This window comes from Naegleria fowleri, assembly GCF_008403515.1.
Source record: "Naegleria fowleri strain ATCC 30894 chromosome Unknown tig2, whole genome shotgun sequence".
Lineage (NCBI taxonomy): Eukaryota > Heterolobosea > Eutetramitea > Acrasida > Naegleriidae > Naegleria > Naegleria fowleri.
The window spans coordinates 470,119-497,003 of record NW_025407934.1 but is presented as its reverse complement, the minus strand read 5'-3'; the positions used below and the strand labels follow the sequence as shown (position 1 = coordinate 497,003).

General features: G+C 36.2%; 10 protein-coding genes across 10 annotated transcripts; 6 read left to right on the top strand and 4 right to left on the bottom strand.

Moving 5' to 3' along the window:
- Positions 1–273: 273 nt before the first annotated feature.
- FDP41_000498 (uncharacterized protein) lies at positions 274–1,790 on the top strand (the record flags this gene model as incomplete). The annotated part of the gene is made up of 2 exons (XM_044708452.1): positions 274–910; positions 982–1,790. 2 exons carry the CDS (start codon positions 274–276, stop codon positions 1,788–1,790), a joined length of 1,446 nt encoding a protein of 481 aa, XP_044569312.1.
- Positions 1,791–2,188: 398 nt separating this feature from the next.
- On the bottom strand, positions 2,189–6,255 carry FDP41_000497 (uncharacterized protein; the record flags this gene model as incomplete). Its single annotated transcript, XM_044708441.1, has 6 exons — positions 2,189–2,527; positions 2,576–2,755; positions 2,865–3,747; positions 3,799–5,050; positions 5,098–5,322; positions 5,376–6,255. 6 exons carry the CDS (start codon positions 6,253–6,255, stop codon positions 2,189–2,191), a joined length of 3,759 nt encoding a protein of 1,252 aa, XP_044569311.1.
- A 325-nt stretch (positions 6,256–6,580) lies between these two features.
- FDP41_000496 (uncharacterized protein) lies at positions 6,581–7,261 on the top strand (the record flags this gene model as incomplete). Its single annotated transcript, XM_044708431.1, has 1 exon — positions 6,581–7,261. The coding sequence occupies one exon, from the start codon at positions 6,581–6,583 to the stop codon at positions 7,259–7,261; it is 681 nt and encodes a 226-aa protein (XP_044569310.1).
- Positions 7,262–7,415: 154 nt separating this feature from the next.
- FDP41_000495 (uncharacterized protein) lies at positions 7,416–9,326 on the top strand (the record flags this gene model as incomplete). Its single annotated transcript, XM_044708420.1, has 1 exon — positions 7,416–9,326. The coding sequence occupies one exon, from the start codon at positions 7,416–7,418 to the stop codon at positions 9,324–9,326; it is 1,911 nt and encodes a 636-aa protein (XP_044569309.1).
- Positions 9,327–9,558: 232 nt separating this feature from the next.
- On the top strand, positions 9,559–12,593 carry FDP41_000494 (uncharacterized protein; the record flags this gene model as incomplete). The annotated part of the gene is made up of 5 exons (XM_044708409.1): positions 9,559–9,565; positions 9,637–10,335; positions 10,419–10,991; positions 11,130–11,900; positions 11,947–12,593. 5 exons carry the CDS (start codon positions 9,559–9,561, stop codon positions 12,591–12,593), a joined length of 2,697 nt encoding a protein of 898 aa, XP_044569308.1.
- A 92-nt stretch (positions 12,594–12,685) lies between these two features.
- Positions 12,686–14,227, bottom strand: FDP41_000493 (uncharacterized protein; the record flags this gene model as incomplete). The annotated part of the gene is made up of 1 exon (XM_044708398.1): positions 12,686–14,227. The coding sequence occupies one exon, from the start codon at positions 14,225–14,227 to the stop codon at positions 12,686–12,688; it is 1,542 nt and encodes a 513-aa protein (XP_044569307.1).
- Positions 14,228–15,289: 1,062 nt separating this feature from the next.
- Positions 15,290–18,241, top strand: FDP41_000492 (uncharacterized protein; the record flags this gene model as incomplete). Its single annotated transcript, XM_044708387.1, has 1 exon — positions 15,290–18,241. One exon carries the CDS (start codon positions 15,290–15,292, stop codon positions 18,239–18,241), a length of 2,952 nt encoding a protein of 983 aa, XP_044569306.1.
- Positions 18,242–18,294: 53 nt separating this feature from the next.
- FDP41_000491 (uncharacterized protein) lies at positions 18,295–18,981 on the bottom strand (the record flags this gene model as incomplete). The annotated part of the gene is made up of 1 exon (XM_044708376.1): positions 18,295–18,981. One exon carries the CDS (start codon positions 18,979–18,981, stop codon positions 18,295–18,297), a length of 687 nt encoding a protein of 228 aa, XP_044569305.1.
- Positions 18,982–19,062: 81 nt separating this feature from the next.
- Positions 19,063–19,692, bottom strand: FDP41_000490 (uncharacterized protein; the record flags this gene model as incomplete). The annotated part of the gene is made up of 1 exon (XM_044708365.1): positions 19,063–19,692. The coding sequence occupies one exon, from the start codon at positions 19,690–19,692 to the stop codon at positions 19,063–19,065; it is 630 nt and encodes a 209-aa protein (XP_044569304.1).
- A 290-nt stretch (positions 19,693–19,982) lies between these two features.
- Positions 19,983–26,881, top strand: FDP41_000489 (uncharacterized protein; the record flags this gene model as incomplete). Its single annotated transcript, XM_044708353.1, has 10 exons — positions 19,983–24,185; positions 24,236–24,406; positions 24,457–24,602; positions 24,714–24,732; positions 24,810–25,034; positions 25,084–25,104; positions 25,151–25,280; positions 25,330–25,805; positions 25,876–26,083; positions 26,151–26,881. 10 exons carry the CDS (start codon positions 19,983–19,985, stop codon positions 26,879–26,881), a joined length of 6,330 nt encoding a protein of 2,109 aa, XP_044569303.1.
- Positions 26,882–26,885: the final 4 nt, after the last annotated feature.

The window sequence follows — 26,885 nt, the reverse complement described above, 5'->3', positions numbered from 1 at the left end:
AAGTATACTTGATATTAACATGATTAAATTACTGCCATGACAGTATTTAATCACTAGAGATTCCTTCTGGGAGTTGGCTTGAGCGAAGGCACAACGATGTTTTGTAAACTGCTGTGCTATTGCTGGTCGACCAATCATTTTAAAGAGGTAAATAGTAGCAGCGATTCAAGACCAAGAATGATCCCACCTCTTAAGAGTTCAACTTCCAAATTGAAATTCAACTTTCTGACATTAAAAAAAATTGAAATCATTCACCACAAACATTATCTCATTATGGGCAAGAAGAAATCATCCTCCTCTTCCAAAACAACAACAACCACGACAACGAAAACCGTGTTAGGAATTTCCATATCCTCTGCACGCACATGTTCCAGTAAAGCACCCATTCAATACATTCCACATTTTGAAATTTATTCCCAAATATTGAAATACACATCGGGAAGAGAAGATGAAACATTAATGATGTGTTTCAACAAGTATCTTTATCATGCAAAGGATTTTTTGTATTATTATTATGAATATCCGTGGAAAGATTTTACTAATGTGAGAAGAGCTTTTCATAAATTCATTCAAATGCAAACAATATTGACACTTTTGAAAGGAAAGTATTATTTGGAAATGTCAAACAAGAAGAATGACGAAGAAGAAGAAGAAAATGTTCATTCATTCAAGAGTGCAAAAGAGAATCATTTCATGGATACAAATCATCATCAATGTGAACAGTCAATGAAAAAGACGAACATTGTGAGTGTTGACTCAAAACAAAAGGATGAAACAAATTCTTCTGAGGAGACAAGTGACATTTCCACTCGTGTCGTTCATATTGATTTCAACATGTTGAAAAAGACTGTCAAAGCCACACAACGCATCGATGCTTCCACTTTTCCTTCCGTCATGAATATTGGAAAAAGTCCAACATCATCCTTCACCAATCATTCAAAAATAACAACCCTTCTTCCAATGCAACGACCATCATTCAAGTCATTGCTGGAGATTGCTTAGAAACAGCTCTTGCTTTAAAACAATTATTGAATTTAAATCCAATCCTGTTGGTGAATGGAAGTTCATCTCATCCTGGTGGAGGATATGTCAATGGATCCTTTGCACAGGAGGAGGATTTGTGTCGACGATCTTCATTGGCTCTTTGTTTGGATGATCCTTTCAAGTTGAATGAATCACGACAATGGTCTTATCCATTGCCACAATTTGGAGGTGTCTATGTGCCTCAATGTTTGGTGTTGAGAAAATCTGTCCAGGAAGGATATGCATTTTTGGAACAACCGGTCATCATTTCCATGTTTTCCATGGCTGCGTATATGAATCCACCTGTAAAGAAGCGATCGATTGGACGACGAGATGAAGTTTACAAGCAAGAAGTGTTTGAATACTTTTTGGATTCAAAATTGGCCAATGCTATGAAACAGAAAATTACATCATTATTCGAGGTGGCTCTTCAAAAAGGACATGATTCTTTGGTGTTATCACCGATTGGTTGTAGAGCCTATGCAAATCCTTCGTATCATATTGCATGTTTGTTTAAGGAGGTGTTGCAAAGTGAATTCTTTAGAAACAAATTCAAAATGGTTTTATTTTCAGTGATTGAAGATCGGAATTCAATGAATAATCTAAAGAATATGTACATGTCATCGGATGGAGAGAGAGGAGACCATGTGAGTAGTTGTTCTGTTCCTAGTAATCAGAAAATTTTCGCAAAAGTGTTTCATGGCTCCGAAAGTGGTTTGAGATCTTTGAACGAATTTTTGCAAGATCACCTTCCGATCAGGAAGTAATTGTTGTTTTAAAGAATTGTCAGCCTTTTATTGTACAATTATGATGTTCATACAAACTAAAATACATTTTAGATTAACTATTTACAAACTCGGGATCTGGATGCATCTCCTCTTTATCGACGGATGATCAAATACATTCAGAACTTGTGAGAGTTTCCATAAGAATGTCATGTGCTGAATTCTTTCGTAAAGACAGCATGATCATCCAAACAAACACAACCAAGAAAAAGGACGTGAAATAAGCAGCTTGCTTTGTATTCATGTTGTATGAGAGAAATTGTGTATTCTTGGTTTTTTATTCGAAAATGAGGGTGCGATCGCACCAACGTTGTGACACTTCAGGAATCTTACTGTGAGGAAGTCCCCATTATTAATAGAAAATCTCATGTTGAAAAGATCTAACGGTCCAATAAGCCCATCATGGATGCAAATTTGTCCAATAAAGCTTCAAAGCTTGGGCGAGAAACATCATCAGCGGACCAACATTGCTTCATGAGTTTGACATAGTCGTGAATAATTTGTGGTAAATGTTGTGACGAGAGAGTGGTGGAAATGCCATTTTGTTTGATGAATTCCAGAATTTGTTCATCTTTTTCCTCGTCAAAGGGAATGGATGGTCTGAGTCCTCCTAAAACTTTCAACGCAAGTGTGAACATGTTCAAATCTGAAATCTTTTCATAAGGTTTACATTCAAATAAAACTTCATACATGATCATGGCGAAAGAATAGACATCACACTATGTGAAAAAGTTAAGTTGATGAATGCTAGAATGGAAATTACAAACCTTTTCAGAATATCTAACTTGTTGTAAAACCTCTGGGGAGATGTATTCGAGTGTACCTGTCTGGCCTGTCATCGTGTTTTGAGTATTTTGAACTCTTGAGATGCCAAAATCACCAATTTTAGCTGTTCCGTCCTTCGTAAGAAGAATATTTTGGGGTTTCAAGTCTCTGTGAATAATTCCCTGTAAGAATGGAAAGATAATTTGTAATAAATAATCGAGTAACATGTGTGAATTTGAACCACACAATATGGTTCAAATATGGTTGGAATTGGCTTCTATTTCAACCTACCTTATAATGCAAATAAACCATCCCTCTACAAATATCCATCAAAATATTTAACTTCTTTTCCATGTAGAGTTTTCCTCTTAATTTTTTCATATATCGGTCGAGACTTCCGTTATCCATAAATTCTGTAATAATGAATTGATAATTTTGTAACTCGTCACTCGAACCAATGCAAACACCAATAAATGAAAGAACATTGGGATGTCTAAGAGATTTGAGTAAAAAGACTTCTTTTTCAAATATTTCTTGTTCTTGATCATCTGCATCTGATGTGATTTTCATCTTCTTAATTGCCACATCGGTTCCCTTGAAGCTCCCTTTGAAAACGACTCCTGATGCTCCCTCAGATATTCTTTCAGTAAATTGCAAATCTTCAATTTTGATAGAAAAATCATTACTTTGTGAAGATGATAAACCTGATGCTGAATAATTAAATTCACTTTTGTCCAGCTTGTCTTTGAAGTTCTTTTCAGCCATTTGTTTTCTCAACAAAGTATTTCTCGTTTTGTAGAAAATAAATCCAAAAAGTGTTGAGAAACACAGCGAGGCAACTAGAATGGAGGTAAGTGAATAGATTAATATACCTCTAATGGAAGATGTAACAGTTTCAAGTGAGTAAATGTACGACAACTCTTTGTTCAATTCTCCCACTACTACAAGTCCATTGTTGGAACATAGTGTGAAATTTTGGTTGCTGGAAGACTCTTTCTTGAGACTAAAGCTAGCTTCAACATAGACTTGGTTAGACCAGCCACCAATTTTGTATCTGTATAATTGGCCTCTGTTTGTAACTGCAAGTACAGACCTATCATTTTCTAGATAAAGGTCAACAAACCCTTCATCAGAGAAATTTGGCTCCTTATCAACATCGCATTGATTAATAAAACTGTCAAGAGCAGCAATTAAAAGTTATGATATTTAAGCGAAATTCACTTACCTAGATGCATGTAAGGTCAATGTATGAGTTTCAAAGACATAAAAAACACATCCGCAACCCACAAATAAGTAATTGGATGATGAAACCACTTTAAAGATAAATTCACATGGCTCAAAAGATTCAGTAGCAACACGTTCCACAACAATCCTGAGATTAGGATCAGAGAGGTCTCTTTTTCTAAGTAAAGTCTTTCGGTCATACAGCTCTAAAAAGTATCCCATTTTGTGTTTTGGATCAATATCTAGAGGAATAAAGTCATAGAACAAATCCGTGAACTGCATGTTTGGTCCTTCGATCCATTCCATTGAACTCATGTTCACATATTTCACTTGAAAACTAATTCGTTCGTTCTCCTCACTGTACGAGATAGCTGCAGATAATAAGATATCTTGTCCAGGCACTGGTTTTACAATCGAGTCAAAGTAAAATGCTGGTTCAGGATATGCAAGAAATCGTTCTTGGTTTAAATACAAGGCGTCAAACTTGTGGACATTCATCAATTCATCAAATAGGAAGATGTGATATTCTCCAATATAGAAACTTTGAATTCTTTTAGACGGAGATGGAATGTACAAGTCCCAAATTCTATGGAACTGGCCTTGTATTGGATGGAGTAACGAAATCGTGCGTGACCCAATGCCGAATACTGACTTGTCAAATCTTCCAATTTCTAAGCTAATTATTTCAAAGTTGTCTTCGACAGAGAAGGTGTTTTGAAATGTAGGAGTATCCATTTGCAAATCACCTTGTACTCCCTTCGTTCTGGTATGAATTAAGTAATTGTTGTATGTTCCAAACAGTGAATCTGTAAAAATTCCTTCAGAAATAAGTGTTGAATTATACCAAAAAAAGGTTCCTGCTGTATAGATAATGTTTTTTGGCGTCCGTGCCTCAGTAATTCCATAGTAGTTTGTAAATTTTGAAATACCAGAGTCAGAATATAATCCATCTTTTTGTCCTATTTTCAAAAATATAAATCCATTATTCTCTAACTTTGAAAAGCTAGCAGTATGTGAGAGAACGTTTGTTTCTGGAAACGCCAGTGAAATCCGGCCAGCATCTATCACATTAAGGTCCTTATCGAAAACGAACATGTTGAAATATTTGTTTTCTCGTAGAGTCCAAATTACAATATCGGTATAGTCAATGTCCAAGTTTGAGGAGTAAGGCATGGCCATCACTGTGTAAGGAGGATGAAGGAATGGAATGTTTAATGTTGCGTTTCCAACAATTTCTAATGTATTCAAGTCAACTAGATCGATTGTCATCTTTTTCAATTCTTTTCGTAATGATACTTACTTTTAAACAAATTGGAAGACTGGTAATGAACAATAACAAAATTTCGTTTCACAATCTTTAGGGCGCTCACAACAAATGGATTTTTTGAAGAATATAAAAACACATTGGGGAGTTCTAAAGTTTTCACTATGTCGAAGGTTAATTCTAAAGTGGTATTGTTAAATGAGATGCTATAAATATCGAGATCAACAGGCACACTTCCATTCTCCTCTGTTCTTGGATTTACTGGAACAAAAAATTAGTATTGAAAATTTAAAGTAAATTAATTATTAACATACCAGAAAACAGTAAATTCTTATGTTCTACGACAAAGCAAAATCTCCTACAGACCGATTTGAGTGCAATCGTCTGTCCGGTATTCAAAACTGTCAATTGATTTTCTAAGGTTGAACCAACAAACACAGTCATGTTATAGATATGAACAAGTTCAAACAAGTATGTCAGTGGAGCAATGCTAAAAGATTGAAGTGATCTCTTTCCAAGAACATCAACAATAAATAGCATGCAGCCATTTCGATAGCCGGTGGTCAGACATGACAAAGCAGCTACTTTGGGTCTATCTATACTCACATTTACGGAAGCCGTGTTATCTAGTGGGAAAAACGATAACCATTCTTGCTTCTTTTCCTTAATTGATAGAACAAAATCCACACTCTGTAAGCTCAATGCTGTATTTCCAAAATGGTTCAAATAATGAGAGTCGTGTAAAGATAAAATTGCAATTAATGACACAAACATTGCAATAATGATCACTATCAGAAATATCCCTGTACCTCCAAATGTAATTTTCAAGGCTTGGTTGATAAGATTATCCCGTTGAATAGCATCAATTTTTCGTCTTTTAAATACCGATGAAATATTTCTAAAATATGCAGAGAAATTTTGAGATGGCCAAAATTGAGATTGTGCATCAGCAGCTGTTGAATGGTGCTGTGATGGCATAAATTGTATACTGTAATTTCCATCATCCTCGGGAGAGAGTAGTGGTTGTTCCAGCGTGGTGTTCACCTTCGTCGTCTTTTGTTTTTTGGATGATGTACTGGTCGTTGTGGTACCCGTTTCAGTAATGATTCCGGTTTGATAGGATGATGGTGGGGAGTATGAATGAATCGGGAGAGCCTCTTCAAAACTCGCTTTTTGTTTTTGAATAATGTCCATTGAAGGAGTTTGTTTTGAAACGAAGGAGGCAGACAAGTTGTTTGAGAGGTGACGAGTTATTATTTTTTTTTGTTATTGAAATTTGTGCATAAAATTGGTCAAGTTCGATTCCAAGATGTAGTAGAAATAGAGGACTTTTCAAACTCCGAACACTTCTCTTTCTTCCAACACAGTTGATCGTCCCTTTGAAGCTTCTTTTCGAGATTGGTCACTTTTTAAAGACCTCAAAAAAAATAGTAAGCAAATTTTCACACTCTTGAGTCTCGTTCATTTTCGGGATCATCATTGCTCGAGTCATTATCAATATTAAAATATTTGAGAGAAAATGCCTTCAACACTTGACGAAGATAACTCAATCATTCATTGCGATCAGTTGCTGAAAGAATACCTTGTGTGGCGAGGGTTTAATAGAACTCTCACCAATTTTGAAATGGACCGTAAAATGGACAAGAACAAGGCTTTCCAAACGGAAAAGATTGTTGAACAATTATTTCAATATATTCGTAATTATGAAATTCATGCGTTTATGGAGTATTGGGGATATTTAGAAAAACAATTCTTTTCGAAATTATATGAATCATCGGGTTTTTATAATAAGCCTTTATCATCACCAGGCCACAGTAATTTATCATCATCATCATCAACCAATAATTTCGGAGGAGGAGAACGACAAATGTATGATAATAGTGGAGATTCTTCAAACACTTCGAACAATGTCAATGCAAATTCATCATCAACCAGCTCTGTCAGCAACACTCTTCTCGATACTCAGCAAAGTTCCAATGGTGCCAACGATTCTTTGTCCCCTTCTTCATCGGCTCTTCCAACATCCACAAACTCTAACAACAACAATAGCAACAATTCAATGCACATTTCTAACAGCTCTCCTATTGGTTCATTATTAGGCCGACACGCTTCCTCCAGCACTTCATCCTATTATGAAACCATCCGAAAGCTCGAACAATCTCTGAAAAAAGTATTACGTGGTCCATTGCGCACAGAATAGACGAATTCGTGAGTGTCGAGAGTTTTTCGAACGGTACGGCCCAGAATTAATTCAAGAGCAAGAATGGAGACCTTGGTTTGCACTGCCGTATCTACTTGCTCCTCACACGACTGAGAGGAGTGGTGCGACAGCCTCAACACCTCGTGGTGGTGTAATGTCTGATGTTTCCGGTAGCAATGAGTTATCTTCTGTAATGGAGAGAGAAAGAAGAGAATCCAATGCATCTTCCTCTGCTTCTATCATTATGGGCCATGGAAATCAGAACTTTAGCGTTTTAAGTATTGTGGAGCAATGTGTACCTGAATTGGAACCTTATTTTCACAACAAATGGGCTGAAATGCTCTATGTGAGCGTACAAAATTTTATTGCCACTGCAGTGATGTCTGTGGAGAAACCAACTTTATTATTGATGGAATCTGAAAAGAGAGATCGGTTAAATGTTCTGAAGAAAAAATTGGATGTTCTTATAAGTGAGAATGAATCATTGAAAAGCAAATTACTTGCCGCAGAGGCATATATTTCAAAACTTGAAACTGAAGTGGGAATAAGAAGAGAAGGAAATATTTCACATAGTGATTCACCGGTAGGAAACACCGATCCATCGTCAACTGACAATTATTCTCGTCAACAGCAAGAGCAACAAACCCCAAACAAGAGAATACCATCTTCACACTCTTTTTCATCACTAATTATGCCGTCATCAGCAAGGCAAAGCGCGTCAAATGCTATCACCACTCCTTCTCAAAAAGGGTCCATCTCTCCTAATTCTCCAAGCACTGTTTCTTTATCAAACGCAAGTAACAGCACACCAACCGAACAAGGCAACATTACATCAGCAAGTGTGTTTGATAATATTCAACTTTTTAATGTTAAGCATGTGTATCCTACAAAGGTCTTTATTGGTCACAAAGATTACATTACCTCACTCAAATTCTCTTTTGATGGAAAATATTTGGCATCCAGCTCCAAAGATAACACCGTTAGGATATGGTCCTTAGTAGGTAATAAGGAATCTGGAAATACTACCTCCTTTGGATCAATACAGACCTATGAATGTGGAACCAAAGCCATGTGTATCGACTGGTGGTCAATATCGAGTGGAAAAAGAGGATCTTCATCAGGTTATAATAATGTAATTGTATGCGGATTGAATAACAGGAAAGTGAAAATACTTGATTTGGATAAGAGAAAGTGCACGGGTGAATTTTGCACAGAAATTTTCTATCCGAAAGTGAATGCTATTGCATGTTGTGGGTCCTCAATAAGAAATTCTGATTATTGTGTAGTGAGTTGTTCCAGTTATCAAAAATCTGATTCCAACTCAACATCCTCTAGTACCCCACAAAACATTGGAAATTCTTCTCCGAGTAGTTTATCAGGAATGCTTCTGGGGTACAACTTGAATCAATTGAAATTGGAAAACAAATATCTGATCCAACCTAAAAATTTACCAATACTTGATATCAAATTTAATCATAATGGAACCATGTTGGCTACAGCTGGATCTGATGGATATGTGAGAATTTTCGATACGGCATCCAAGCAACAACAATCAATTTGGACTTGGAAAGCTCACGATGGAGAGGTAACCAATGTGCATTTCAGCGAAAATGAAACATCTGTCTTGACATGTGGTTCAGATGGAAAATTAATCGAGTGGTCCATTCATAACACAGGAAAAATATTGAATCAAATTCAGATACAAAATCCAGTTGCCTTTGGCTCTGAAAAGCAAAATTCCAATTGGATTAACACCAAGATTAGTCTTTGCTCCACAAGTGAACGAATGTTTGTTCTAAATTATCCAGGAACAGTGTTCTCTCTACTTCACAATAGTCCCACACACTGTCTAATGACCAAAGATTTTTATTCCAATGCCTCTACGAATAATTCATCCACCTCAACTGTTTCAGCAAGTGACTTCTCACCCATGACCAATGTAGATTGGTTTAATGCTGCATTTGGTGGCTCTTCAGGTGGCAACTATCAATACCTCAACTGGATTGCTGCTTCACATGGAATGAATAACAATATTTATTTGTATAATATGGACCTGAATGTATAATGTAAATAATAAAAGAGTTTCAATAAGAATTTTTAAATATTGCATTTCAAGAATTTGTACGTTCTTTTCAAAACATTTATTAGTTCGCACACAAAAAATGTTTGCGTGATGAAAACACTAAAATCGTGATTTTATTGCTCCCGAAGTATTTCGACCTCAGTTTGAGAGATCAGTTCAAGCAAGTCATTCGTGTTTACTATTTAAGGGTTTGAGTGGAAATCCGAAGGAAACAATGCAAGGTATGTTCGAGAGCTTGTTGAAAATTCAAATAATAATAATATTGTCATCTTGATATGGTGTCATCAAAAAGATCCGCAAACACAAGAGGCTCTTAGAACGGGTGATTTTAACAAAGTCATTGAATTAACAGCAAAACCCTCTGAAGTCTTAATTAGAAAATGCACTCAAGATTTATTTGAAATGGCAGCAACTGAAATCAAATTCAACGCCTTGATCTCTTCTTCAGTTGGTATGCCCATTGCTTGGATGTTAAGTGAGAGGTATGAAATTCCACTGCTGTATGTGGGTCTTGTTTCTGAAGCACCAACTTCTGACTTTCCTTTTTGTGTCCTTTCTCCAATGAGTTTGGGAGATGACGAGAAGAATCTTGCAAGCTATGAACAAGTGTATCGTGTTGCCTTCAAGAAAACAGAAGAAATGGTAAATGAGCAACGACAAGGATTGGGACTTGCTCCAATGAATGATTCTTCTTCTGGTTGGTTAGGTCTCAAAGAAAAGTATAACATGCCAATTATTTATGCCTTCTCTGATGTTGTCTTTGGTGGAAAGAAACCAAAAGGATACAGAGAGAATATTCACTTGACAGGATTTTTTGAACTCAAACTTGAACATGATCAATTGGGTTCAGAAATTGAGGTGTTTCTTGCAAAGCCTAAAACAGAACCTATTTTCTTATCTTTTGGTTCCATGCCAGCATTGAATCCTTTTCAATTATTTGAATTAACTCTGTCTGTGTTGATGAGATATGAGAGAGTGATCTTATCATGTGGTAAGTTTGTTCATGGAGCATCTATTGGAAATTTCTTATGAGACATTTAAACATATGTGTGACACAATCCAATGGCTCACCAGGTTGGACCGACATGGACCAGATTATGGAAGATTTGAATACGCACCACCACATGGAGAATATGGATTCAAAGTTTTCAAATGAAGAAATCCAACAATATCGAGAATTATTGAATTCTCTCAAACACTACATTGCCAATGATCGACTTTTGATCATTAAAGAATGTCCCTATTATTTACTCTTTCCTCAATGTGCCTGTATAGTTCATCATTGTGGAGCAGGCACGACTGGTGCTGCCTTAAAGTCTGGCAATCCTCAAGTCGTGATTCCTGTCTTTATGGATCAACCTTTCTGGGCCCACAAAATGTTTGAATTAGGAGTAGCCTCTTATCCTGTGTTGCTCAAAGACATTGACAATGAGAAGGTGAACGAAGCCATTGATTTTGTTCTTTGTGGAGAGAAGAGTGAAAGTATCAAGAAAAAAGCTCTCCTCATTGCTCAACACTTGCAAAAGCAAGAGGAGGAATGCAATCCTATCGAACGTGCCATTGAGTTGTGTTTGGATTCACTCAAGTCGAATCCTTTTATTGTTCCAAGAATTGAGTTTCAAGATGACATCCGCAAGAAGACTACAGGTGCGTTATTATGAGGCTCTCATCTCGACTGAGTGCAAATCCAAACCTAAAGCGAAACAATGATGTGTAATGTAAAAAAAGAGAACGAGAGTGCAAATTAAAAGAACGAAAAAACAATGCAATCACCAACTTTAAAAGATGATTCCTCTCATTTTCTGCAAAAGAATATCTTGTTTTTGGGATCCGAAGAATCAGGAAAGAGCACTCTGTGTGGATGTTTAGAATGCCATGATGATACAAGATATGTTGAAAAGAGAGCCTACAATTTGTACCTGGGAATACCGGAACATTTATGGCCGAGCAAGGAACAACGAGTCTTGGAGGCCTATCAATCAGCCGCTGATCACACTAGCCGTCCCGAGCGTGCACCTCTCATTCAAATTGGCGTTCTTCATAAAACAGATCAAGAGAAGAAAGAAATTCTAACTTTGATGAATGTTTCTACAAAGAAGAGAAAATTAGATTGTTTGATAAAGGCTTGTTTTTTGGCGGATATTGCTGTGTTGGTGGTTGACATTACAGACAACAAGTTTGAAAAAGAAATTGAAAAGTTTGATTCAACATTGAATAATCAATTACGAGTAGCTAAATCATTCGGAATTCAGCACATGATTGTTTGTTTAAATAAGTGTGATACAGAAACGCAGATCCAAAAATTACATAACCGATATCTTGAAATAGTGACATGTTTGGAGATCAAATTAAGAAAATTGGGATGGAGAAATATTCCTTTTATTCCAGTTTCTTCAGTCGGTAGTGCACCAAATGTTGTGCACAATAATGGAGCTTACCATTTCTATAAGGGAGATCCGTTATGGAATACCTTAAAGAATTTGCAAATTACAAAAGACAGCATGAATTTGAAAGATAAATCCCTGAAATTAGCACCAATGGATATTTACAAAATTGGTAAGTGATCTCAATGAGTTCAAATGGATTCAAATTGTTCTTGAAGGAGGTGTGGGTACCGTTATTATAGCAAGGATTGAAAGAGGAACTATTAGAGAAAATGATACAATTCAATCTTATCCAAAATATGGTTCTTGTAAGAATTGGATTGTAAAATCGTTGGAAATTGCATTTAATCCTGTAAAACGGGCGAATGTCGGAGATTTTGTTGGAGTAGCTTTAAAAAATTGTTCAATACGAGATATTAAGAATTATTATGTTTTCAACAAGATTCATGAACCATTGGAACCAATGGATGTAGAGTCGTTTGAAGCTACTGTGAAAATTATAATTACTCCTGAGTCTGGTGAGATTCGAGTTGGATATACTTGTAAGATGCATTTCATGACCTACAAATATCTTTGTAAAATTGAAGAAATCATGTCAGTACGTATGAGCGAAACAAACAAAACAGAGGAACAACATTATCCACAAAGTGCAAAGGTAGGCCAAGTGATTCAAGCTAGAATCAGACTGTTGATGAGGTTTCACAAATTCGCTCCTCTTGAACTCTATTCCGAAAATCCAAGACTTGGCCGAGTGCTCTTAGTGGATAAAAACAAATTAATTGGAGTGGCTAATGTGACAAAACTGAATTATTGCAAGACTTCATTTAAGGAAGATGACGACATTGTCAAAAATACACACCAGTAGCAAAGTTACAAATATTAGAATATTATAAAGAGAGTGATATAGTAATTGATGCATTCATTAATGATGTCACATCGTCCATACATGTGTGCAATTTACCAATCAGAATCAGAAAAGTCGGTATCAGAATCTTCATCGTCAGAATCTCCCATAACCTTTTCGAATTTCTTGGACAAAATGTCAGCCACACTCATTGCACTTCCTTCATCCTTCTTTGGTTCCAACTTTCTTTCAGCAACCGATCTCAATGTCTTACCAGTTCTAATTTCATCCAACAAGTTAGCACGACCAGTAACTGCCACACGATTCATTTGAGACTTGTTCGATTCGACTGTCTTCAAAATGTCAATATTACCTTCTCCAGTAGTGGCAGGAACAGGTGGAGGTGTCACGACAAAGTTATTACTTGGTGGAGGAGGAGGAACATTCATAACATTTGGAGGTGGAGGAGGAACATTACCACCCATCACGGAAGGTGGAGGTGGAACATTGGTTGGTGGAGGAACTCCATAACCACCACCAGAACTCATCATCATTGGTGGAGATGTGGAATAACCATTACTGTTGGTTGTGGATGAACCATAACCACCACCATTCATCATTGGAGGTGGAGGAACATTTCTTGAACTGTTTGGAGGTGGAGTAGGAACATTAAAGGATGGTGAAGAATCATAGGAATGGTTCATTCTTGGTGAAGAATCGTATTGTTGATGTTGTGGAGGATTACTTGGAGTAGGTGGATAGTTACTATTATTATTATTATTGGAATAGTCCATTTGTTGTTGTTGATAACTTGTCGTCGTCATGTTAGGACTTGAAGCCATTCGTTGCATAGAACTTGGAGCACTTCCTGAATCAATAATTTGACCTTCCGAATTGTACTTTTTACGGTGAATTTTCATTTGCTTGACTTGTTTCTTCTCTTTCGTGGCAGTCACATTTTGACGTTCCAATCGTTGTCTCTTACGTTCTTCCTTTCTCTTAAGTTTTGCCTTCTTGAGACGTTCCAATTCACGTTTTGCCCATTCATTAAAGAAGAAATTGGCATCCGTATAGGCTTCAATACACTTCTTGTACTTGGGTAAAGGACCTTGTTTGACATCCGATGATTGTGGTTGTTGTTCATTGCCTTCAGAATTTGCTTGTTGTAAATTCAATTCATGTAATTGATCCAACAAGGGAGAAAACTCTGGAGCTGGTAAACAAGCATTCATGTATTGTACATTCAAAGGAAGAGGATTATTCTCTTTGGAAATATTCGAGTGATCCTTTCGATACAAGACTGCAATATTTGCTTCAGATAATTCATAACCGGATGCTGAGAAGAGTAATTTCGAGTTATTGTCATGCATAAATCGTTCATATTCAGGTAATTTGTTGTTAATTTGTTGAATACGAGTGTTGAGAGCATTGATACGATCAAAAGTACCAGTTGCACTTTCAGAGAGTGAATTGAAAATTTCAATGGCAGTCTGAGAGAGAGCGGATAATTGATACAAGACACCAATCATTGAGTTCATATTTCGACCTTGTAAAATGTGTCCACTGATGCGAGAACTTTCAATGAGAGAAGCACCAGTGTTGTTTTGAAAACCAAAACGATCAAAGTGTTCGAGAGGACGTTTAATGACCACCATTTTGAGTGTGTGGGTGTGATGAGAAGTTGTAAGAATAATATAATATTATTAATGATCACAAAAAGAGGAATGGTAAGAGAGGAAGTGAATCACTGAGAGAGGTGGTGTTGAATGATGATGGTGGTTGTGAAATGATGCCACCAGCTTTTACTCTGGATGTCGTGATGAAAAATTTTTTTGATGAGTTTTTTTAAATGACGTTTGATTGATTATTGTAAAATAAAGATGTAACTTGGAACTCCTATCAGATCTGTTAACTTCCAACCGAAGAGAAAAAGGAGAATTTGTTTCAAACCTCACACTTGTTTAACCTTAGAAAACGAGTTAACTGATGTCATCTTTTACAGTTCTAAAAAATTATGCACTCGTCGATGTACGATATTGAAATGGATTCTCAAGTTGCTATTCTCGATCAATACTTTGATGAAAAAAGGAATGAAAAATACTCCAAACAGATCGATAATAGCACGTAAGTCATCGATCGCGAACAACACTACTGGTGTTCTAAAAGTCCGACGTGAGTTTCTTTTTCAAAACGTTACGACCGATTTTTGCCTCAAAAAAAAACGATTCACGTACCTCGTTCTTTCTCTCTGAGCTCGATTATTCTCTTTGTGGTGGTCCTTTACGAGCGGCGTGCACATAGAGAAAGAAAACCTTTCAGCTGAAATTTTGAGAGAGTTGGTTCTTCTTTTTCTTCTTATTTATTCATTGTTATTATCATTACCAACGTATCAGCCAATCGGAACAAGACTCTCAAGAATGAATTTAAAATTCATTGCGGAAACCGTACGGTTCTATACAGTCTTTACGATCCGTTATCTTCTCATTCCGATACTTTTATTTCTCACTTTTATATGTTTCCTTCTCATCATCACTATCCATCCCTATACCACTTGTTTTAAATGTTCTGGAGCTGAGTTCATCATTAGTATTTTACTTACGGTCATAGCCTTTGTATGTTTGGCTGTGTTTTACTTTTGGGTGGTGGTTTTCAATCGATTGTATCGGAATGAGCAGATATTGAAATCTAGGAATCTAGAAAAGGAGCACTCTCAAGAGATGAATCAAATTAAATCAACTCTTTCCTCGTTATCCCAAAACAATGGAGCGAATGAGGATGACGAACAGGTTGTGAAAACAGTAAATACCATCAAACATGTTTCAAGAGAACGAGCTAAATTGACACCACGTACGCATGAAGAGAGTGCTACATTGAATTGTTATCAAAATCACAAAAAAGTGCTGGATATTGTGTTCTGGAGTTTTTTAATTGTTGGAGCTATTGCATTTGCTTTGAATTCAATTTTCACAATTGTGGTGTTGAGTTTGACTCAGTCAACTATTGCAACAAGATATGGAGATTTATATTCAATGGGAACAAAACAACCAGTAGTTATTGAACGAGAACCATCCGGTGTTATTCACATCAAAGCTCAAACTGACTATGATATGTATTTTGCACAGGGATATGTCACTGCTCAAGAAAGAATGTTTCAGATGGAACTGAATCGTAGAATTTTTAATGGAACTCTTAGTGAGGTTGTTGGATCTGCTGCATTGTCTATTGATAAATTTGCTAGAGTCATGGGATTTAGGGATTTGGTGACTAATGATATTAATTCGGGATTCATATCAAAGAGCTCTTTGGATATCGTTCAAGCTTTTGCAGATGGAGTGAATGCATTTATTGAACGAGCTCCTATTGAAAAACTAGGTCCCGAATTCAACCTTATTTTCGGATATCGGCCACAGAAATGGACAGTAATTGACAGCATTGGTTGGTGTAAGCTCATTTCGTGGGATTTAAGTTTAAATATTAAGAGCGAAGTGATTAGATATGGAATGTTGAAACAAGGCCTTTCAGTTTCTAGAATTGAAAGATTATTCCCACCAATGTCGACATTCAGTAGAGATATTAATGGTGCCTTTTCTCCAAATAATATTACAACAATTTTAACTAAGGATGATTTGAACTTGAATACTGATGTCGCTAGTGACTTAGCTCAGGAATATAGATTATATTTCAATAATAGTGCTGCTTACATTCCAAAGAAAGATCCTAGTAGTAGAAGGGCAGAGAAAGTTTCAGAAAATTCTTCACCTCACAAAGGATATTTCCATTCTATTGCTGATATTTATGAAACCTTTATTTCTGGATTGAGAGATTCATCTGCTCAAGATGCTCTCCGAGATCAATTATTGAGAGTTAATCAAGACCAACAAGAGTTATTTGAACGATTTTTAGCTCAACAAGAAGCAAGCAATTCTTGGGTTATTCACAAGAATCACACAAGTACTGGAAAATCAATGCTGGCTAATGATCCTCATCTTACAATTTCAGCTCCAGGTATTTGGATTTTACTTCATCTGCAAAGCGCAGAATCAAAAACAGATTTGCGAGGATGCTCCTTTGTGAACACTCCTGGTATTTCTCTTGGCAGAAACTCGGATATTGCTTGGGGAATTACTGTTTCAGGTCCAGACAACCAAGATTTATATGTGATGAAAATGAATCCGTCGACTAGTATTACATCAAATGACATTACCAAAAACTCCTATTACTATACCTATGACGGTGTTGCTCGTCCTTTCCAGTTTAAGTATGAGCAAGTGAAAGTGAAGAAGGGAGGTAGTTATGATATTGTGGATGTTCCTGTATTCAAAACGCATCTTGGACCTGTTGTGAATGATATTATTGCTGGATTAGATAACATTGATTGGGCATCTGCTGACACAATGATCACTAATGGTGATTTACACAGACCCATTGTTTTACGTTGGAAAGCTCTCGAGTACAATGACACCACCTTTGATGGATATTTTAAAACCATGAAGGCAAGAAATTTTGAAGAGTTTAAGCAAGCACTTTCCCTTATCACGTCCGTTTCTTGTAATTACGTCTATGCTGATGAAAATAATATTGGTATGTTCCCAGCAGCCATTTACGGAGCTACTCCTATTCGAAGAACGGGTCACACTGGAGAGTTTCCGGTTCCAGGAGACGTTTCAACTTGGGACTATGATGGATACGTTCCATTTGATAAGGTTCCATATGCATTCAACCCCGCAAAGGGATATGTAGTGACAGCAAACAACCGATTGGCTCCCTCTGGATATCCTTACCAGGTAACAAGCGACAATGCTTTTGAGTTTAGGGCCAAAAGAATTACTGAGCTTCTTGCAAGTTTGGTTAAAAACTCAACATTACAAAAGATTGGTTATGAGCACATGATGGCTGTCCAATTGGATGGAAAATCACTGGCATTTGAGTCATTGAGATTTGCTTTTGTGAAAATGTTGGAAACGTTAAATTCCAAAAACGAAGACAAAACTAGTAATTTATACAAGTGGACTGAAAAGATGACTGTATGGGATGGAGTTACATCCTATGGATCCAAAGAGTCATCAATTTTCCATTTGTTTTTAGCACAAGCTTCATTGCTTCCATTTGCAGAAACAAAAACTAGCTTGCTTAGAGCAGATTATCTCAAACAAATCATGATGGACAACACAGATGTTGCATGTAGCTCAAATGAGTACTCATCATGTATTGAATATGGTATCTATGCAATGAAGAAGGTACTTGAATTCTGTCAAAACAAGTTTGGAGGGATCCCAAGATGGCAGCAAGATATTCACTACATCAGTTTGGAACATCAACTTCTCACCAAGTCACCTGTTCAGTGTTTTGTGAACCGTGTTATTAGACCTAAGATTGGAGGTGGTTGGCAAGTTCCTAATAGTCAAACTGTGAGATTTGATTTAAAGACCCCAACAGATAGCAATCCAACGTTGAATTCTTTTGAAGATTTAAGAACCACTCACAGTGTCTCCTATAGACAAGTAATAACTTTTGGAAATGACTATTTCATTATTCCATTAGGTAATTCTGGAAATCCATTAGATCAAGCCTATGATTATTTGGCAGACATGTGGGGAGGTGGAGAATATTTACCAATGGTCACTTCAGGTTATGTCACCAAATATAACATTACCATATACCCTAGTTAAACATTCCAATGTTGGTTTCTGAATACTTTCCATAATTCTCAAAAAAACTCTAATTACACATTAATAAAACTCAATGTTAATTTTACACCTCCTTGAATGTACACGATATTCACTGTAAAGTCTAGTCTTCCGTCTCGTTCTGTCATCACCTCCAATCTAAACTCTCCTTCTCCTGCTTTTTCGTATTCCTCTTTGCCGGTTGCATGCATTAATAAATATTTAATCCAATGTTTGTTTTGAATTGTTGAGTATGGAACCAATCCTTGATCTGTTCTAAACATGATATAAGTGTCACCACTTTGTTCAACGTATTTGAGATGAATGTGGCGAGCTTGTAATAATTTTGCAATATGAAAAACATGATCCAATATTAAAATGGAAGTGTAAGGGTATGATTGTGTCGATGTTTGAGGAGTGGTTGAATTTGTTGACTCTGTAACGCTCTCGAACGTGTTTCTATTTTCATAAAATGATTTTCGTAATTCCAACCGAAGAGGTTTCTTTCGTTCCAAATGAACTGCATCGGGATCGTTAATAATTCCAGTGTGAAGAGTTCGGAATGGTCTTGAGAGTGTTGTATTTGTAAATTGGTGAGATTGAAAATAATTGTTATTACTTTGTGAATGTGAATCATCAGATATATTCCGAGATGGTGAATTCATGGTAAGATGATTAATGACGGAGTGCAATCGAGACACATGTCGGCTCGTGAGAAAATGTCGAGATTCATTTTGAGACATTTTTATTTTCCTTTAATCACGCTCTCAATTTGAAATGAACAATTTCAAAATAATTATTATTAAACGTTAATGTTGAACATATTATTTCGCTTTGACACTGAAAGAAGTTCCACAACTGCATCCTGTCTCTGCATTTGGATTCTTTTCTAAAACAAAGGCTGTTTTGGCCATTGACTCCACAAAATCAATGGTACTTCCCTTAATAAAACTCATTGTAATTTCATCAGCAAGTACTTTTGCATTGGGATATGAAGGATGATAAAAGACTTGATCGCCAGGCTCAATCTCTTTTGAAAAAGTAAACTCAACTTGATATCCACTACAACCTCCGCTTTCGACAATCACTCGGAGCATTCTTCCAGGATCTCCTTTCTTTTCATTTACTTCTGTGATTCTTCTACCACACGATTCAGTAATCAATAAATCTTGAGAATTATTAGCATTATTATCTACAGTTGCATTCTTTGAAGAGGATAGGGATTCTTGTTGTTGTTTTAATACATTCGAGCTGAAATATCTGTTGTTATGATTATGTATTGCCATCATGATGCAAGTGGATTGATTGTATTTTGTTGTGGTCGTTAGTGGGCAAATGTTAGTCCGAATTTTATAGGAAAGTGGAGAATTAATAACGGTACTATGATTGCTCCTACAACATTTGGATGCAGTTGTTCGGAATGGAGTGATGAAACGAGATGCTTGGGTGATCATTTTTGTTTGAAAATGTTTTTTAAATCAAAAACAAAAATGGTTCTATTCAGTATTGATGGCTACTCACTGACTCGCGTTCGCGAAATATCGATCAATAATTAAAAATTTCAGGCTTCGAATGGACGATGTTAAAACTCTTTCATTTCTCATTATTGAAACAGGCTATAGTTGTTAAAAGCTGAATAATTATTTGTTGGTAATTTTGTGCGTCAACTACAACTAATTTGTTCTTTTCTCTCTGCTGATGTCGGGCCGACTTTTCAAACAAAAATCCTCAAATGATGATGCTGATGCAGGATCAACAACAGCAGTCGTCTTCCAATGGAGAGAAATCATCAAGTTCATCCAATAAGGGGGACAGTGATTCCTCTTCTTTGCTCGGCAGATTGTGGGAAAGATTAACTGTGTTGCTGCTGTCTTTGCAAAATAAGGAACCAATTCATGATTGGAGATTGGTTGCTGGAATGGCGCTCTTTCATTTATACATGATGATCAGTTCAATGTTTATTCCAACCATCACCATGGATGATACGATAGGAATGATGGTCATCAATAGCAACGGTACATCCAATATTCAACCCACAAGCGAGCCTTACTACAAATGGGGATATTATGGAGGTTGGATTTTCAACGTCCTTAATTATGGAACATCTCTCTCACTGGATCGACTGCCCTATATTGGTATGGTCGTACTAGGATTTATATGCATTGGCTTTTTAGTGTTGTGTATACTTCTAATGATCATTGCGTATAGGTACATGTTACTTTCCAACAGTTTTTACGGTAAGATCAAAGTAGTTGTACAAATCGTACTCGGAATAGCGATGGTTGTGGCCCTTGTGATGACCTTTGTGATGACAAGCTTTACCGACTGTTGGTATGATTTACAAAATAGCAACAACTCTAATCATTATCTGGTCAGGTTTGGAAAAAACATGGTTTCGTGCTACTCCTCAGAGAACGTTATCTATCTGGTATTCAACATTATCGGATGCTTACTGCTTTTTTGTATTCTTCCTATGGCCATGTTCATTCTTCCCAACACTCATGCTCTTTCGAAAGGATTATTCATTGCAAAGAATTCATATATGCAAATTGGGTTCTGGACTTTGACTTGTGTGGAATTATTCTTGGTTTCTTTTATTCCAGTTTCATTAGGATACGTGAGAGCCATTATTCATGTCATGATCGCCGTTACACTCTCGTATCTTTATTTTCAGTCACTTCCTTATGCAAGGTTTGGTGAAAATTCAGTCATGTTTGGGGTGATTTGTGGAAAATGTGGTACCTCTGTTGGCTCTCTCATCTCTTCATTGGTCAATGTTTCAAATGAATGGACTCTTGGATTGGGAATGACTATAATGACGCTTGGAATAATCACTCTATTTTTCGTCATTGGATGTGTGTTCATGTATATTTATCAATATTTGATTGTGAAACGAGTTCGAAAAGAGTTGTTAGCGATAGTGTTAGAAAATGGTAACTCTATGGAAAAGGCTTGTTTTATTGTCTTTCAAGAATTTGAAGACAAGAAAGAAATACGAGAACTTGATTTTTTTCTTCGATCCAGCACCTTCTCTAAGACAGTTTCGAATGATTATTCGGACCTGGAACTTTCTTTATGTTTTGTGAAGGGACTTGTATATAATAAGTCGTTCGGAAACATTGAAATTTTAGTGACAGCGTCCATTTTATTGACCTATTTTATTGAAGGAGAAGGAAACGGAATTAGGATCCTAAACCAAGCGCTTAACAATCATCCAAACTTTTACCAAAAGCTTAATATCGAAAGAATAGTTTTTGAAATTGAAAACTTTATTGATTATGAAAATTCAAGAAACAAAAAGAATATGTTAGAATTGAGAAAGGTGCTCGAAAACCTGGAACGGAATCACACCGACTTAAATTTTTTACATCGAGCATTTTTCAAAGAATTGATGAGCGACGTGATCAACTACGATAAGGTAGAACAAATTAATAGAAAGATAGCTTCCATGACAAAGAATTGTCAAGTTATGTATGAAAATTTAATGCAAAGTTATGGAAATGTCAAGAAACTGTTGCGCCTATATGCCTACTTTTTAGAGAATTTTGTATTCGATAAGGAGTCATCACAACAACTGATGACAGAAGCTCTTTCTATTGAGGATGAAGAGCAAAATCGCCGTAGAAGAGGAAGTAGGATACAAAAAACCAATAAGATCGCACCATTAAAGGAAATCAAAGAATCGAAGGATCACTCGTACGGCAGCGGACAAGATTTGTTATCAATCAACGAATTCTCTTTGAACAAGGCAGAAAATTTAAGTTTATCTGGATTTGGTTCAAAGAATATGTCCGGTTCTTCCGAAAATTTAGAAATACCCCTTGATGGAGTGGAAAACAATGCAGCAGCAAAGAAAGAGTTACTCTTTAGATCAGCATTAAGCTTACCAGAACCTCACCGACTCCAGAAACTTGGGTTAGGTTTTTTTTTATTTTTGACCGCCTTTTTGGTGATCTCGTCAATTGTGCTGAGCGTAATTCTTTCTCAATTTGCAACTAAAGATATCATTACATCAAGAGAAAGTTGCCGCCCCTTAGGAGCGTCATCGTTGCTACTTGGCGAGTTGAGAACCACACAGGCACTCTTGGAAGTATTCGGTAGAATGGATGATCAAGCATTGCAAGGTTTTAAATTTCACAAAACAAGATTAAGAGCTTATTCTCAAAGCTTACAAGCTCTAATTGACCAAGAAAAAAGTAGCAGCAAAAATATTCAAAACTATGTGAACGAGAAATACGAAATTCTAATACCAGCACTGGACTCAAAAGGCTCTATGACATCCACACCGCTCTTTACCACCAGCACTATTCAAAATGCAACAGTATTTGATATTGTTCACATGATTACGAATCATGAACAAATAATATACAACTATGGGGTTGATGACTATAACAAGACTTTGGAAAGTTTTAGCGTCATGTTTTTAATGTTAAACAGAGATAGAGCAGAGAACGCATTTCAAGCTTTTTGCCTACAAGCGGTTTCTGATATTAAGGTATCTGCAGGAAAATATGCCAATGCTTATTTAATTTATTATGCTTGTACTGTATTTGTCTATCTTGTGATTGGTTGTACGATAGTTGGAGTATCTAAATATCAATGCTCAAATTCAAATCAACTCATTAAGCTATTAGAATTATATATTTCAAAGAATATCATTGGTAAAATATATCATTATTTGGGAAAACGAGGAGATGATGAATATGCTGCTAGAAGCAATAATTCTACCATTCAACCATCAACAATGGTAGTCGTATATGGCTTTGCTCTCATATTTTGTACCGTCATTTGTCTCTCGCTACTTTGCACTGGAACAATTACAATCAGTAATTACGCAGCCACAACCATACAAAGTTTAAGTGGTATTACAAATACCTTATTATTGCTACAAAAGGTTCAATCAAGACTAGCAGAATTGTTTTTGTTCAACAAAATGGATCGGTCCTCATCTCTGAATGATCCTGCATTAGCAGCATTAACGAACTTTTCGACTATGTACTCTGAAATTCATCCATTACTCCAAGACTTGCAACAAACTTGGAACACTGAATTGAGTGATCTATCAAAGTTACCATCCTATACTCAATATATTTCTTCTTTAACTGGAACAACTCAATGCAATGCCACTAATGCCATGGCGTGTGATGGGTTAAACCACTGGATTACCACCTTTGTAATCAACAGTGATCAACTTTCAGAAACTCTTCAAAGTGATAGTTTTGTAAGCTCTCCAAAAACTATCTTTCAAAACTATATGGAAAGTTTTTTAACTGCCACTGAAACTACTAACCGTCTGCTTGATTTCTTGGAATATTTCATCTATCTAACTGCCAAACCTGACATGGTGATAATCATTTTATTTTCCATCTTTGGGATTCTTGAAACATTAATATTTGGTTACTTTCTGTATGACGCCTGTAGCTCTCACTGGAGAAATATTCATCAGCTACGACTCATGCTAAACTACATTCCGTGGGAAATTTTGGATGCAAATGAAAAACTTCGAAATTATGTTTTACATTATGATTTAAGCAACGGCAAGGGATTTTTAGGAAGATCCAAAATGAAAGATGATGGATCAGGTGGCGACGAAGAAACAAGAGTATCTAATATGCTTAACTCTGCAGTAGATGGGGTAATTTTGTGTAACGAGAAGGGAGAAATTGAGTTGTTCAACCCTTCTGCACAGAAAATGTTTGGAATTAAATCCACTGATGCAAAAGGAATGGGAGTTTTCACATTGTTTGATCAAGAAGCCGTTGGAAAGGTCAAGATTATTATTGGTATTATGTGTAAAAATTTGAACTTGGAATACAATAACGATAAGCAAAATTCAGAATCGGTGGAAATTGATTGCTTTAGAAAGAATCAAACTAAGTTTCCTGCAAGAATTAATTTCTTTGCAACATTATTTGGAAATAATCCAGTGGTGACATTCTTTGTTAAGGTATGTGAAAGATGATCAACAATTCTTACTTTTTAATACCATTTCTGTAGGATATCACTTCAGAGAAGAAGCAACAAACTTTGTTGGAGGAAGAGAAAAAGAAGTCTGAAAGTTTGCTTTTGAATATATTACCTGAAGCTGTTGCTCTAAGATTGAAGAGCGGAGAAACATATATTGCTGAAAAGTTTTTAGACGTCACTGTGTTCTTCAGCGATTTGGTGGTATGTATTCCTGGAAAATAGCAATTTCTATTAACACGTGAAATCAACAGGGATTTACAAAACTTTCATCCAACATGGAACCTATCGATTTAGTGAAGATGCTTTCAGTGGTTGTGAGCGAATTTGATTCATTGACTGACAAGTATGGCTTGGAAAAAATCAAAACTATTGGAGACGCCTATTTTTGTGTTGGAGGGTAAGTGAATGGTAGGATGAATTCATTCAACTAATATTTTCTCTTCTTTTTTCAAATAGCTTGTAAGTAGAAGCGTTTTTTGACTTGTACCAACATTTTTGTAAATATTAGACATAATAACCCACAAAGTGTAAGTTTACTTTAAATATTTCTTCAAAACCTCTTCTTAATCACCGAAAATTCCAAAATAATGATATACAAATTTAGGATCATCCTGAGAGAACGCTTCGTTTTGCAATCGATGCAATGACAGTCATTCATAACTACAACGTCGAGCAAATCAAAGAAATTCATACCAATCCAGAACTCAAGAGAAGACTCTTTGCTGATGTCAAAGAAGGAGAAGATATGAGTTTGGAAAACAAACAGTTCAATATTCGTATGGGAATGAATACTGGTAGTGTTGTTGCCGGTGTCATTGGTACTAAAAAGGTAAGTTTTCAATCGTACAATTTTGCAAAACACATTATTGTGGAAATAGTTCGCCTATGATTTATGGGGAGTAAGTATGAAATTATTAAGAATGATATTAAACATCGTTGTGACAGGATACAATTAATATGGCATCACGAATGGAGAGTACCTCGCTCCCTGGACGAGTGCATCTGTCAAGATCAACCTATGAACGTGTGCATGATATTGGTTTTGACTTTGAGGAGCGAAGGGTTGATGTAAAAGGTAGGTATATTTCAATAGTAGTGAATTATTCTTAGCGGCCTTTGTTCAGGAAAGGGAGTGTGCCAAACATATCTTTTGAATAATGAACATCATTTAAGTTCTACTTTGACAATTGAAGAAATTGAACAGTTATTAGGAGGACAAATGAAATCAATTATAGAGGAGGTAACGGATCCATTTGCCAATATCGATTTGTTCAGAAGTGATAATTATTCTTTCCCAAAGCTTGTAACAAATGTAGAATTTGTTGCTGCCATGAAAGAGTACTTGACAGATTTTAAAACAGATATCGCAGACTTCTATCTGGCAGTCATTAATCAATTCAAACCAAATACTAACATTGCTGAAAGATATGCTGTTGCGTCTCACTTAGTTACGACTTTTTTAGCTGAAGATGCTCCAAGACGTCTCAAATTTAAATTTATGAAGAATGCATTTGGCCCATTCGAACTTAAATTTAAACAATGCAACATCTCTTTTTGTCCCGTGGATCTATTTGATAACTTTTCTAATTTGTCTGTCAAGGTAGGTTTATCGATGAACGATATTAGAATTCAAAACTTTCATTAATGATCAATTCTCCCATCATTCACAGACGTTGAAGCCCGAGTTTCCAAAGTTCTTAAAATCTAAACCTTTTTTAACATTTTTAGAAAAGCTAAAAAAACAAGATCCTGATACATTGTTCAAGTTTTTGAGAGTTGGAAAAGATGGATCTTCAACCCATGACTCCACAGAAGAAGAGGATGAAAAAGAATTCATTCTATTTTGCGAAAAATGCGGTACAGAAATTATCAACTTGGGTAAGTGAATTGCAGTTTCATTTTCGATATTGACGGCGTGAGTGAACTTACGATCGAACTTGAACAGAGAACCATCGATTCAATGACTGGGAATTTGAACATCGTATTGAAGGGTTAACTACATTTGCTGACTGGAGAGTTTTCACAGAAACACCAGAAGGCAAAACCTACCTTTCGCCTGAAGTTGACCATAACCATCTCAGCAACTCAAGACGACACACTCAAATTAAATATCACTATACAATGGATTGTAGTGCAGAGGCATTATTTAATTTATGGATAGATCCTGAATATTTCAAGTGCAGAGAATTGACAATTGATTCCTCAAATTTGATTGATTTTGTTAAGGTTGGAAAATACGCTCATGCCATCTACCAAGAAATCCTCAAAATGAGCTTCCCACAGCAAGACAGGGAGTTAATACATGCCTATTGCTGCAGAAGGGATCCTGAGCATAAGAGATTCTTATGTGTTTCAAGGTCTATCAATAATCCAAAAGTGTCAGAGGGCTCTACGTATGTGAGAGCTGAAATCAAAACAGCTTTTATGGTGGAGGAGACGGCTGAAAACAAGTGTACCTACACTTACACCATTATTTATGATCCTATGGGGTGGTTAAATGCTGATCATTATTTCACAACTTTCAAGGACTCCGGTAAGGACGTCTTCCATGATGAATTGAAGAAGATGGTGAAGGAACGAGGAGCTAAGAAGAGTCACAAACAACCTGAAATAGGCGGACTTGTGGATTCTCTGTTGTATTCCATTGAGATGAGAAGCAAAAAATCAACACCATAAATTT